The 12,558-nt window shown below is 45.1% G+C and overlaps 1 protein-coding gene across 3 annotated transcripts; it reads left to right on the top strand.

Moving 5' to 3' along the window:
• Positions 1-220: 220 nt before the first annotated feature.
• Spry2 (sprouty RTK signaling antagonist 2) lies at positions 221-5,565 on the top strand. 3 transcript variants are annotated; one of them, XM_042682641.1, is made up of 2 exons: positions 221-678; positions 3,705-5,565. In XM_042682641.1, the coding sequence occupies exon 2, from the start codon at positions 3,756-3,758 to the stop codon at positions 4,701-4,703; it is 948 nt and encodes a 315-aa protein (XP_042538575.1). In that variant the 5' UTR covers positions 221-678; positions 3,705-3,755; the 3' UTR covers positions 4,704-5,565. The 3 variants fall into 3 exon arrangements, with proteins under 3 accessions (XP_042538575.1, XP_042538577.1, XP_042538576.1); XM_042682643.1 differs by lacking the exon at positions 221-678 and adding an exon at positions 1,421-1,472; XM_042682642.1 differs by lacking the exon at positions 221-678 and adding an exon at positions 2,451-2,489.
• The last annotated feature ends 6,993 nt before the right edge of the window (positions 5,566-12,558 follow it).

Raw genomic sequence — 12,558 nt, 5'->3', positions numbered from 1 at the left:
GAAAGGCGAGGGCGCAGGCCAACGGCGAGCCCCCACCCCCACCCCCCCGGCCGGGCCCCGCACCCTCCTCCTCTTCCTCCTCCTCCGCCCCCGCCCCCGCCGCCCCCGCCTCGGCCTCGCCGCCGCGCCTCCACAACGCCCAGTCTACCCCGCCGAGAGCTGCGCGCCGCAGCGCGAGCGGAGCACCGGGGCCGGCGGAGCGCGCAGCGCCCAGGCCCCCGCGCCGCCCGGCCCGGCTCGGCTCGCGGCGCCGCGCTCCCGACGCCGCCGGGGCCGCCACCGCTCGGCGACCTGGAGCTGCTTTGTGAAAAGGCCGTTTCTCTGCTCCTTCGCCTCTTCTGTCGGGGGAAAAAAGGAGAGAGAGACTCGCGGTGGGCGCTACGGCCTCTTGTTCATTGAGAAAGGGGAAAAATTAAGAAGAAGCAGCAAGAGGAGATACTCGGCTGGCGTTTCTGGGAGAGCCGGGGGTCGTCCGAGCCCCCCGAGTGTGTTCGCCGCGGGGGGGGGGGAACCTGGCTCTGAATTTTCTTCTCCCACCGATTGCTCGGGAAGTTGAACTGAAGCAGAATTTAGAAAGAAGACAATTTTCCCCCTGGAAAGTTTGCATCGAGGTTGGATTTACTTGCACCTCGCAGGAAGAGAATCCTGGGGAGAGGGGTGTGCAGAGCCGCGATCACGGTGAGGCGCGTTCGGGTTTCTCGTGGAGCCGTGGCACCGGCGCTGGGCGGGCAACATGGAGTAGGTGCAGCCGGGTTGGGAGTGGGGTGCGTCTGTCCTCCGACCGTCCCCCCCCTCCAGGCTTTCGTGGGGAGACGGCGCGCGTGTGTGTGTGTGTGTGTGTGTGTGTGTGTGTGTGTGTGAGGGGGAGATCCAGGGAGCTGGCGGTGGATCTGCCCCTCCGGGAGCGGCCTGCCAGGGCTGGGGTCTGCTCTGTGCGCCCCCCTTGTAGGATATCCAGTGGGGACCCCACGCGCCCTTGCTCCCGGGGAGAGAACACTTCGCCTAGATTTTTGTCGGCGCCCCCTGCATTGGCCGCGAATTTGGCGCTGAGAGTGGAAAGGGAGGTGGGGGGGATAGCACCCCGTTCTCCAGGTCGACCTGGCAGGCGGCTCGTAGCGCAAACCTGTTCCTTCCCGGTGGGAGGCAGAAGTTGCAAGGGAGTTTACCGGAGTGAGGCAGGGGCGTCGCTGAAGTTGGGGGTGTACGGTGTTGCTCAGTCTAGGCCAGACACCTCACGGGTGAGAAGAGCGGCGTGGACATCCAGTCTAGTCCCCTGCGGGTGGGAGCGTCGCCCAGCCCGGCGCCGGCTCTCTGCGGTTCGGAAGTGCGGCTTGCTCGCTCGCTCTGTTTTTTTTCCCCCGGCTTTCTGTGGTCGGCCTCGGTCACGCTTTTATGTTTTTGGACTGGGAGGCTGCCCTTCCACAGGAAGAAAGTCATCAAGTGGTCGCGATCGTTTTTTCCATTATCTAAAAGTAGGTGGAAAAGAGGCTTGTGTGTGTGCGTGTGCGTGCGTGTGTGTGTGTGTGTGCTTGGTGGTTGCTGTGTTTTCAGTTTGGAATCTTCTGCGTTTTTGTTTTATTTTTACAAAGCGGTTTCTGTGTCGGTTTGCCCCACCCTGGTGCTGAAGTCCTTTCTCCCTAATCCTCAGTCTGATCACACACAGTTCTTAATGGGGGTTTCAAAGCATTCTCCAGGCGGAGGGAAGAGCTGGCAACGTGCAGGGGAGTGGCGTGGGGAGTGCGAAGGAGGCCGGGGATGGGCAGAAAGCACTTTTTGCACACCCCGCCACCCCTTCTCAGAGCTGCTACTTTTCCACGGCGAGCAGATCTGCGCGCGTGAAGTTTTGCAGCCGGGGGACCTGGGTCCCGCACGCCCGGCGTGTGCGGCGACGCTCGGGAGAAGGCAGTGTTTCCTTTCACTTTAAGCAATCTGGATTTGTGCGTGTGTGTTTTTTCTCTCTCCCTTTCCTCGGGGTCGGTGTTGCACCGTGGCGTCTCTGCTGCGCGCGTGGGGTTTGACCCGTGTGTCGGGCTGTGCACGTCCCAGACCCACGTTTTCTTTGCGGGGTGTGTGTTTGGGGGGGGGGGGGGTTGGAAACCTGTGCCGGAAGTTCCAGGGCCTTTGTAGATACACGCCTGGTGGTGGTGGTGGGCTGCGTGACCCCTGGGGGCCGGGGGCCTCGGAGTGGCTCCCTCTTGGGGCTTGGAAGGCGGCTCTCCGGAGGTGGAGGGGGGGGGTCCTTGTAGCCCCGGAGGTGGGCGAGTGCGCGCGTGAGTTTTCGTGACACGTCCCCGCCGGTGCGTCAGGGGATCGCGCGCGGGGGGCCAGGCTGGCTCCGGGACGGGCTCCCCGCCCTCCCCCCTCTTCCCCGGTTGGGGGCGGGGGGCTGGTTCTTGGCTGTGTCCCACCTGCTGGGGACCGTGTTGGGGCGCTGATAGAGCAGATAAACCCAGCGACAGCCCGGAGCAGCAGCGTTTGTCTGTTCCGAGGTGAGGAGATCCGGTTTCCAGCTCTGCCAGGCTCGGAACTGGAAGGCGTTTGTCACCTGCCTTCGTCTTCCTGGTGGCTCCCCTTCCCCCTCCCCGCCCCCTTTCTAAAAATCGGACATTGGATAAAAGCTTCACTTTTGCCTGTGTGGCTTTTTCTGTGTGTGTGTGTGTGTGTGTGTGTGTGTGTGTGTGTGTGTGTGTGTGTGTGTTTTCTGAAAGTTTGGCAAGAAGGGAATGATCTTTTGAAACCTTAAGAGTGACTGCAATCTGAAGAATTAGCTTTGGACAAGGACTCTGGAATTACTTCTTTGGGTTCTTACGGTGGTCTTTTAAGACGTTCTCTTGCTATTAGTTTTCGAAAGGAGAAGATGGGTTAAGATGGTGGCATTCTATATTTCTAAAACGGGGAAGGAACCACGTTTGAGCTTGAAGAATCTCTAAGGTGCCCTGGGCTGTCAGACCAGGCAGCATTTTCATTTCCCAGTTGTTGAGAAGTTGGAAATCTGTTCCTGTCTTGTTGTGTAAGGTTGCTTTAATCTGCTTTTGATACCTAATAGGATTTGAAATGATTTGTTTTTAATCCTGTGACTTTGTTCTACCATCAGTTATTTTAAATTGTAAACTTTATAGGTGTCCTTGGGGAAAAGTGCACCTTTTTTTAAAAAGAGAAAAGTATGTCTCTTTTTAACGTGTTACAGCCTTCCTAATGAATTAGAAAAAGCTACAGAATATCAGATAACTCATAGTGCATGTATATAATCCAAAGGCAGACTCAGAAATGTACTCGTTTGCATTTGTTGATGCTTATGCCAAAAATGACCCTGGTCAATTTAAATCTATTTCAAATTCTGTAAAGACATTTTTTAACTTCTAAAAATGTCGGTAGCAGTATTAAATTCCAACTTTACTGTCTTGAAATTTTTATGTTGAACCTGAACCTTCCTGAATGTATGTTTATTTGAATAAGGGATTGTTACTTCAGTAATTCAGACAAAGATCAGCTTTGTGTCACTTCCGATCATGAGATTACAAAAGTGTCGGTGCCCAGCCATCATCTTGACTTCTGACTACATGCCTTAAACATGTAGCTGTTCTGATACCTCTCTACTGGCCTTCCATTTCAAATCCTGTGTGGTGTGGGGAGTTGGAAGAGTCAATTCAGGGTGGTAGAGATCTTAGAATATAAACATTCTCTTTCCTGTTGGTTTTCCCCAGGAGTTCAGATGTGTTCTAAGCCTGCCGGAGTGAACACACTTCCAAGACCTGATGGAGGCCAGAGCTCAGAGTGGCAACGGCTCACAGCCCTTGCTGCAGCCATCCCGTGACAGTGGCAGGCAGCGTGGGGAGCCGGACCCCAGGGATGCCCTCACCCAGCAGGTACATGTGTTGTCTCTGGATCAGATCAGAGCCATTCGGAACACCAATGAGTACACGGAGGGACCTACGGTGGTCCCACGACCTGGGCTCAAGCCTGCTCCTCGTCCTTCCACACAACACAAGCATGAGAGACTCCATGGGCTGCCTGAGCACCGCCAGCCTCCCAGGCTCCAGCACTCACAGGTCCATTCTTTCACGAGAGCCCCTCTGTCCAGGTCCATCAGCACCCTCAGCTCAGGGTCTCGGAGCAGCACAAGGACAAGTACCAGCAGCAGCTCCTCTGAACAGAGACTGCTAGGGTCGTCCTTCTCCTCGGGGCCTGGTGCAGATGGCATCATTCGGGTGCAGCCCAAATCTGAGCTCAAACCAGGTGAGCTGAAGCCACTGAGCAAGGAAGATTTGGGCCTGCATGCCTACAGGTGCGAGGACTGTGGCAAGTGCAAATGTAAGGAATGCACCTACCCGAGGCCCCTGCCATCGGACTGGATCTGCGACAAGCAGTGCCTTTGCTCAGCCCAGAACGTGATCGACTATGGGACTTGTGTGTGCTGCGTGAAAGGGCTCTTCTATCACTGCTCTAACGATGATGAGGACAACTGTGCTGACAATCCCTGCTCCTGCAGCCAGTCTCACTGTTGTACGCGATGGTCAGCCATGGGTGTCATGTCCCTCTTTTTGCCTTGCTTATGGTGTTACCTTCCAGCCAAGGGTTGCCTTAAATTGTGCCAGGGGTGTTATGACCGGGTTAACAGGCCTGGATGCCGTTGTAAAAACTCCAACACAGTTTGCTGTAAAGTTCCCACTGTCCCCCCCAGGAACTTTGAAAAGCCAACATAGCATTATTAATCCGGAGTATTACAATAATAGGGGATTGTGTTCATGTTTTCTGTTTGCTTGTTTTCTTCTGTGTTGTTGTTTGTTTTTGCTTTTTGTTTTTTCCCTTAACACACATATGCAACCAACTTAACAGTTGTAATCTTGGCACTGTTAGTAGAGGTTTGGGATGTTTGCAGTGCGATGCTTTTTTGTCTGTGTGCCATTGGAACTGATAGGCTTGTTAGAACTCAGCTAATGGAGCAAAAAGTAAGGGGTACAGAACTTGGTGACCCACGTATTGTATAAGCTAAAGCAACAGACACTCCTAGGCAAAAGTAGTTTTTGTTTGTGAATAGGCCTTGCAAAATTTGTAAATTAGCAAATGACCTCGCCCCCCCCATTGTTTTCTCCAGAGATAATGTGCTATATTTTTGTATATACAATAATATTTGCAACTGTGAAAAAAAAAAACAAGTTTGTGCCATTCTATGTGGCACAGTCACAAAATATTATACTAATATGTTGTACATTCGGAAGAATGTGAATCAATCAGTATGTTTTTAGATTGTATTTTGCCTTACAGAAAGCCTTTATTGTAAGACTCTGATTTCCCTTTGGACTTCATGTATATTGTACAGTTACAGTAAAATTCAACCTTTATTTTCTAATTTTTCAACATATTGTTTAGTGTAAAGTATATTTATTTGAAGTTTTATTATTTTATAAAAAAAGAATATTTATTTTAAGAGGCATCTTATAAATCTTGCCCCTTTTATCAGGATGTGATAGTTGCTGCAAATGAGGGGGTTTCCAGATGCATATGTTCAATATAAAATAGAAAATATATTAACGTTTGAAATTAAACTGAGCTTGTTTTGTCTTATTTGACCTGTGTGTTTTTCTTTCAAGGGCAAGAAACCACATTTTTATGCTGTGGCTAGAATTTTAATGAAGGTTTCACTTGACAGTCTGATGCTTAGGATTATGCTTTAATGTCAGGTAGATTATTTTGTGAGTTTTCAGAGATAATGCTGCCTGTTTAGGGGGAACTGACTGGATATTGACTCTAGTCTGTGTTAATTCTTGAGTTTGTTTGGGCTCTATCACTGCCCATTCTTCTTCTGCCTTTCTGTTGACTTGCCTTTGGCCTTGGGTATACAGACTTTCCCCCAAGCCTCAGCTTACTTACTTAGGAGATATTCCCAAAGGATTAACAATTAGACATTTAAAAATATCTATATGAATATATAGCATTAAGAAGGCATACAGTGAAAGGTAACTCAACTAGAAGAACAAGTTTAGTGCAACAGATTTTTTTTTTTTTATGTATTGAACATGGTGTGTGTGTCAAGTATGAAGTATCTTTGTACATACATCAGGCCTTAAAATTGGGGCAAAAAAAATAACTGAGCTGCTAAGAAACAGTTCTTTTGTATTTTTTTTCTAGCCATTATTTTAGACAGAAGTTTGTCACTGTCACACCAAATTCCTTATGTTAGAAAAGATACCATAAAATGTAACGTGTATGATTTTGTATGATATTTTGTCAGGTACTGGTCTTCAGTGTCAAGCTCCAGTTTAAAAAAAAAAAAACCCCACTTAGAGCTCAGACTTGTTTAATCAAATTATGCAGGAAATGGTTAAATTTTGCTCTGGGTAAAAGACACGATATGGCCAAAAGTCAGTGTTTCAAGTTGTCTTTTGGGGAACAAAGACAGCAAGCTGCTACCTGTCCATCCTGACAAATATTAGGTTTTCTTAAGTCACTTGATTAGTCACTTTGTGACTGATGACTCTTTTCCAAAAGCACAACTTTAGGCTGCCAAGAATCACCGGAAGTCTAGGAAATGATTTACCTGCCATTATTGCTTAATCTCTTGTTTCCTGTTCTCTTGAGGTTAAGAGGTCTTAGTACAGGTTGTCTTCTGTTTTGTTTTTTTTTAAATTGGCTTTCAAGGAACCATGTAGCTTCCTCCCCTCTCAAGAATATTCAGTTCCTCTGAAATTTTTTCCAGGCAGCACAAGATCAGGTTTATTTAGTGATTATTTACTCTTATACTTCAATTTTGGGACACTAGATGTTGAATTGTCCTCACATTTCGCTCAGGTAAACTTTAAAAGAATTAGAATATTGACAAGTGAGGCAGGGTTTCTTATAAATTTGAAGATACATAAATGTAAACATTGTGACTTATGAGCCTAATTCATCAGCACTGCCACATGCAGTGCTAAAGATATTTTTATGGCACAGAAATTGGCATATTCAGTTTTTAGGGAGTATAAGCTGTCTTAAGAGTGTTCTGGTCACAAATGGCAGGTATGGAGGGTTTACTGCAAAGTTAGATTAAGAACAATTCCTTGTAGTTACTGAATCAGAAGGTCCAATGAGATGGCTTGAAAATTTCCAGTTTTAATCATTCCACAAGCAGTTAAAGAAGCTTAAGACTCCTGACCGAGGAATTGCTTTCTAGTTTGCTTTTTTTTCTTTAATGAATTTCAATAAAAAAGCCAACTCATTGATAAAAAGTAGGTTGCAAGGGGGCTTTGGGTGTAAGTCCTGGTAAATTTCAAGATGGAGTTGGGAAGTTGGACTCCTCAAAACATTCCACTTAAACACTATTAAATGAACTTGTCTGTAAACCAGTACAGAATTTGTTTTCAAACTAAAGGGACTTAACTGTTTATGATGTCTTAACAGACTGAAGATAGTATTACACTTATTTCACTTAGAAATAAAGAATAATCTCAAGTTCTAAATTACCTAAAACTGAAAAATCCTTCTTAGTTCAAATACAGCAAGTTTATAATTCAGTGGCCATTATTTGACATGAGGGATTAAAAGTACAATACAGCAAATGACTGGCAAGTGTTGAGGGGGAATTTTAAGAAACTCGTCTTGGAAAATAATCTGTGCATGCTGTCTGTATTTGAGATTCATTTGGTAATGACAGCTTGATTGTTGTTGCTTAAAACATTCATTTATGTGTTTTGAAAAAGATTTTAAGGCTCGCCAAATCATGTTGGAGCATGCTTGGGATAGTCTGAAAGAAAAAAAATGCCAAATCCTAGCTCTCTGAACAACTTCTTTTCTAGTGCACACTTCTTACCCAAGGACTATTCCTAAATGAAGGTATTGATAACCTCGAAATGAATTTCTTCTTTGCACTGTCCAGTGGGTGTTTGATAGGCAGTGGGTAGGTTTGATGTTATGTCAAAGTGAGCATATGGATAGGATTTTTCAAAATTTGTTAATGGATTTAGAGTTTCACTTGCAGAAGTGACCACTTTCTTTCCTCTCCTAAATGTGCAAAAGCACCAGGCCATATGTGTAAAAAGTCTTTTAACTTTGAACATTAGTTGAGGTCTACATCAAAAACAAGTTTCCTAGCCAGGTGCCAGTGGCTCACGCCTGTAATACTAGCTACTCAGGAAGCTGAGACCTGGCAGGAAAGTCAGTGAGACTCTTACCTCTAATTAAATCACAGAAAAAGCCAGAGGTGGCACTGTGGCTCAAGTGGTAGAGTGTCAGCCTTGAGCAAAAGAAGCTCAGGGACAGTGCCTAGGCCCAGAGTTCAAGACTCATGACCAACAACAAAAAAAAAGGGCTGGGAAGGTGGCTCAGTGGTAGAGTACTTGCCTTGCATGCATGAGGCCCTGGGTTCGATTCCTCAGCACCACATTAGCAGAAAAAGCTGGAAGTGGTGCTGTGGCTCAAGTGATAGAGCACTAGCCTTGAGCTGAAGAGCCAAGGGACAGCGCGCAGGCCCAGAGCTCAGGCCTCATGACTGGAAAAAAAAACAAAAAACAAAAAACAAAGAAGCCTGTCTTGCCCAGGAAGGGAAGTTGGTGAGACTTATCTCCAATTAACCAGAAAAGAAACAAAACAAAACTAAACAGAAGTGGTGCTGTGGCTCTAGTGGTAGAGTGCTTGCCTTGAGCTGAACAGTTGAGGGACAGCACCCAGGCCTAGAGTACAAGCCCCAAAACGTACAAAAACAAAACCAACAACAAAAAACAACTTAACTGGGGAGGAGATGCTAAGGATAGAGAGCTTACTTAGCATGTGCAAGGCCTTGCATTCAAGCTCCTGCACAGCACAAAAAAAACCTCATTAACTAGTATCAGCTAGTTTGGTTTGCAATCTATTAAAACACAAGTCCTGTTTATGTTTTTGTTGTTGTTGGTCATGGGGCTTGAACTCTGAATCTGGCACTGTCCCTCAGCTCTTCAGCTCAAGGCTAGCGCTCTACCACTTGAGCCACAGCGCCACTTCTGGCTTTTTTTCTGCTTATGTGGTGCAGAGGAACTGAACCCAGGGCCTCATGCATGTGAGGCAAGCACTCTGCCACTGAGCCACCTTCCAGCCCTGTTTATGTATTTTTAAACTAATACATGTTAACTCAGACCAAGAGTAGTCAACCCTGAGAGAAGACCAGATCTGAATTTGAACAGACCTTTCTGGCCATAGCTTTATCACAGTGAAGTTACACATATGGAATGACACTTGTCTTTCCCTTCATGGCGGCTCAAACAATTGGACAGTGAACCCATTGCTGCAGACTTTCTTTGGATTCCACATGTCTACTTTCCTTACATGATGAGACACCAACAAGTGAATGAGAAAATGTAAAGTCTGCCAGTAGTACATCTTCCACCTCAGATAAAAATTAAAATAAAATACTTTGTCAAGAAAAGACAGAGCCTGGTGCAGGTGGCTCACACCTATAATTCTAGCTACTCAGGAGGCTGAGATCTGAGGATCATAGTTCAAAGCCAGTCTGGATAGGAAAGTCTGTGAGACTCTTATCTCCAATTAACCACCAGAAAACGAAGCGGTGCTGTGGCTCAAGTGCTCAAGTGGTAGAGTGCTAGCCTTGGGCTGAAGACCTGAGGGACAGTGCCTACATCCAGAGTTCAGGCCCCATGACTGACAAAAAAAAAAAGACAGAACCCAAGCATGGCGGCTCCTGACTATAATCAGCCTTTGGGAGGCTGGTATAGGAGGATCCGAAGTTGAAACCATCCTGAGCCATGTATTGAGATCCCAACTCAGCAAAACAAGAAACAACATCAAAGATAGGAGACAAGGCCTGTAATCCTAACTACTCAGGAGTCTGAGATCTGAGGACTGAAATTTAAAGCCAGCACGGGCAGGAAAATCTTTGAAACTCTTATCTTCAATAAACTACTCAAAAAAGTCTGGAAGTGGAGCTGTGGCTCAAGTGGTAGAGAGCTAGCCGTAAGCATAGAGAGGCTCTCAGAGACCTAGCCCAGGCCCTGAGTTTAAGCCCCAGGACCACTGAGTGGGAGAGGCAGGGGGAGAAACACAGGAGATTAAAATATAGCACTTAAGGGTAAACAACACACCAGCAGCACTTTGACATCTATTGTGCCTAGCAAATGTTTGATGTTTTCATTTAATAGTACATTTAGATGGACTAAAAGAATTTTTTAAAGTCAGTCTTAATTTGGCAATTCCTCTTTTTTTTTTTTTTTAAAAAAAAAAACTTGGGCCCTAGTGGCTCTCACCTGTAATCCTAGCTACTCAGGAAGATGAGATCTGAGGATTTCCATTCAAAGCCAGCCGTGGTAGGAAAGTCTGTGAGACTCTTATCTCCAATTAAATCACAGAAAAAGCCAGAAGTGGCACTGTGGCTCAAGTGGTAGAGTGCTAGCCATGAGGAAAAGAAGCTCAGGGACAGTGCCTAGGTCCAGAGTTCAAGCCTAGGACCAAAAAAAAAAAAAAGATCCCAAAAAAGCCTGTCTTGGCTAGATGGGGCATGCAAGGCTTTATCATAATTTATAATGGTTTGGAGTTTTTTTTTCTCTCAAAAACCATATAAAGAAGAATTATTTGGCTTAATAAAGGACTTACTTTTAATAGGATACGAGTAACAAAATTATGTAGCATTTCAATTTCAGTCATTTTTAAGATAAACATGTAGTCTAGCTGACACAACTTCCAGTCCTACCTGCTGGAATTACAGAAGTGCAAACACCTGGCTCAATTTAAATAAATGTTATTTACTATTTAATTGCAAATCACAGGACTAATTGATCTAACGCAAAGGAAAAGGATCAGTAACTCCAATACAGAATTTATAACAGAAATTGGGGAAAACAATGAGAAATTCCCCACGGTGACTTTGGCCTTCATGTCCAGACCATGGTTTCAAGTACTTAAATAGCCAAAGCTTTTTTGCTGAGTTGTAACAAAAATATTATCACTCGTTAAGTAAAGCTGTGCTTACCATGTTCCTGTCTATTTATCTAAAATGAAATATAGAGACTTGATAGATAATTCACATAACTATTTTGATATTTATTACTTATCTACTTCTATTATTGTTACATTACTGAGGCTTGTCTGAAATTTATCTCTTGCTCCAGCCTTTCTAGTGCTGAAATTGTACATCTAGATTCAGTTATGTGTATTCTTAATTTTCTTCTTTTTGCCAGTCCTGGGGCTTGAACTCAGGGCTTTGGTACTGTCCCTGGGTTTTGTGATCAAGGCTAACACTACCACTTGAGCCACAACTCCACTTCCAGCTTTTTTAGTGATTAATTAGAGATGAGTCTCACAAAAAGATCTTCAGATTTCAGCCTCCTGAGTAGCTAGGATTACAGGAGTGAACCACCAGTGTCCAGCTTATGTTCTTGATGTTTAAATACATGATTTACTAAAAAAAAAAAAAACTTCCCTTCTTAAAAATATGCTTAAAAATTACACTTACCAGATATAGAACTAAGGATTACGTTGAAAGATAGACTTATTTTTGTTCTTCCAATTCTTGTAATAACCCATAATTTTATTTTGTATTGACAGTCAATACAAGTTGATGCATACTTCAGAAGAATGAACTAGGGATGGGGAGAGAAGAGAGAAGTTTAAGCCATAATCTGAAAAGATTTTACAACAAGCCAGGCCTGTAATCCTAGCTACTCAGGAGGTTGAGATACAAGGATCATAGTTTGAGGCCAGCCCAATCAGGAAAGTCTAGAAGACTCTTAAGTATTTATATGACCTCTCAGCTCTGGGTTCTTAGCAAGTTCCGTACACTCATCTTGATCTGAACTTCAGTGTTGCCCCCTCTAAATAGAGACAAAGTAGCCCTCCTATCTGGCTGCTCATACTAGAGAACACGAGATTCGTGTTAAGAAGTGATCTTTATAATCTCAAAACAGCATGTAGGATGTCTGTCTACTGGTCACTGTGAACCAAATAACTTAAAGTACATTAAGTGGAGCCTGGGAGAAATTTAGTACCTGTTGTGTTGGCAAATCTAATTAATGGCTAAGAGATGTATCTCTGACCCATGACTCAGCTAGAAAGGAACCAGTGCTGGGAACATGGACATCCACACAATCAACACTTGGACTCAGCTATAGGTAAACTGAAATCTGAGCTACATTATTGTGTTTGCATTCTTAACTATAGACTTCAACTTTGGAAATAGTGAAAACATCTTTGAAAAGTCATATGATGTGAATCCAGTCACAGATCTGGATATGTGCCTTGCCATGTGAGGGGTAGATGGAGCATTTGTTGCCTTGTATGTGTGAGGCCCTGTATTGGACCTACAGCACCACAAAGCACGAAACAAACTCTGCAGGCGTAAGAGGCAATCACTTGTGTTTGATTGGGGTATTTGTTTTGTACTTTAATTTGTGAATTGGTGTACACAGTGCTTCAGTAGAAGAATGAAAAAGCTGATAAACTAAGCCTCAGATGGTAAGTCATAAGAAAGGATGGCAGAAGCATCCACCTCCTGTCTTTCATTGCTTGACCTGCTATTCTCCAACCAGGCCCAGGGAGGAACAGCTGGCAATATCAGGAGCTATTCTTGGTTTTCACTATAGGCAGTAGTATTGGGAA

The sequence above is a fragment of the Dipodomys spectabilis genome, unplaced genomic scaffold (assembly GCF_019054845.1).
Source record: "Dipodomys spectabilis isolate Male_0828 unplaced genomic scaffold, ASM1905484v1 ptg000075l, whole genome shotgun sequence".
NCBI lineage: Eukaryota > Metazoa > Chordata > Mammalia > Rodentia > Heteromyidae > Dipodomys > Dipodomys spectabilis.
The sequence above is the reverse complement of the archived record's forward strand: the minus strand, read 5'-3'. Positions and strand labels throughout refer to the sequence as shown.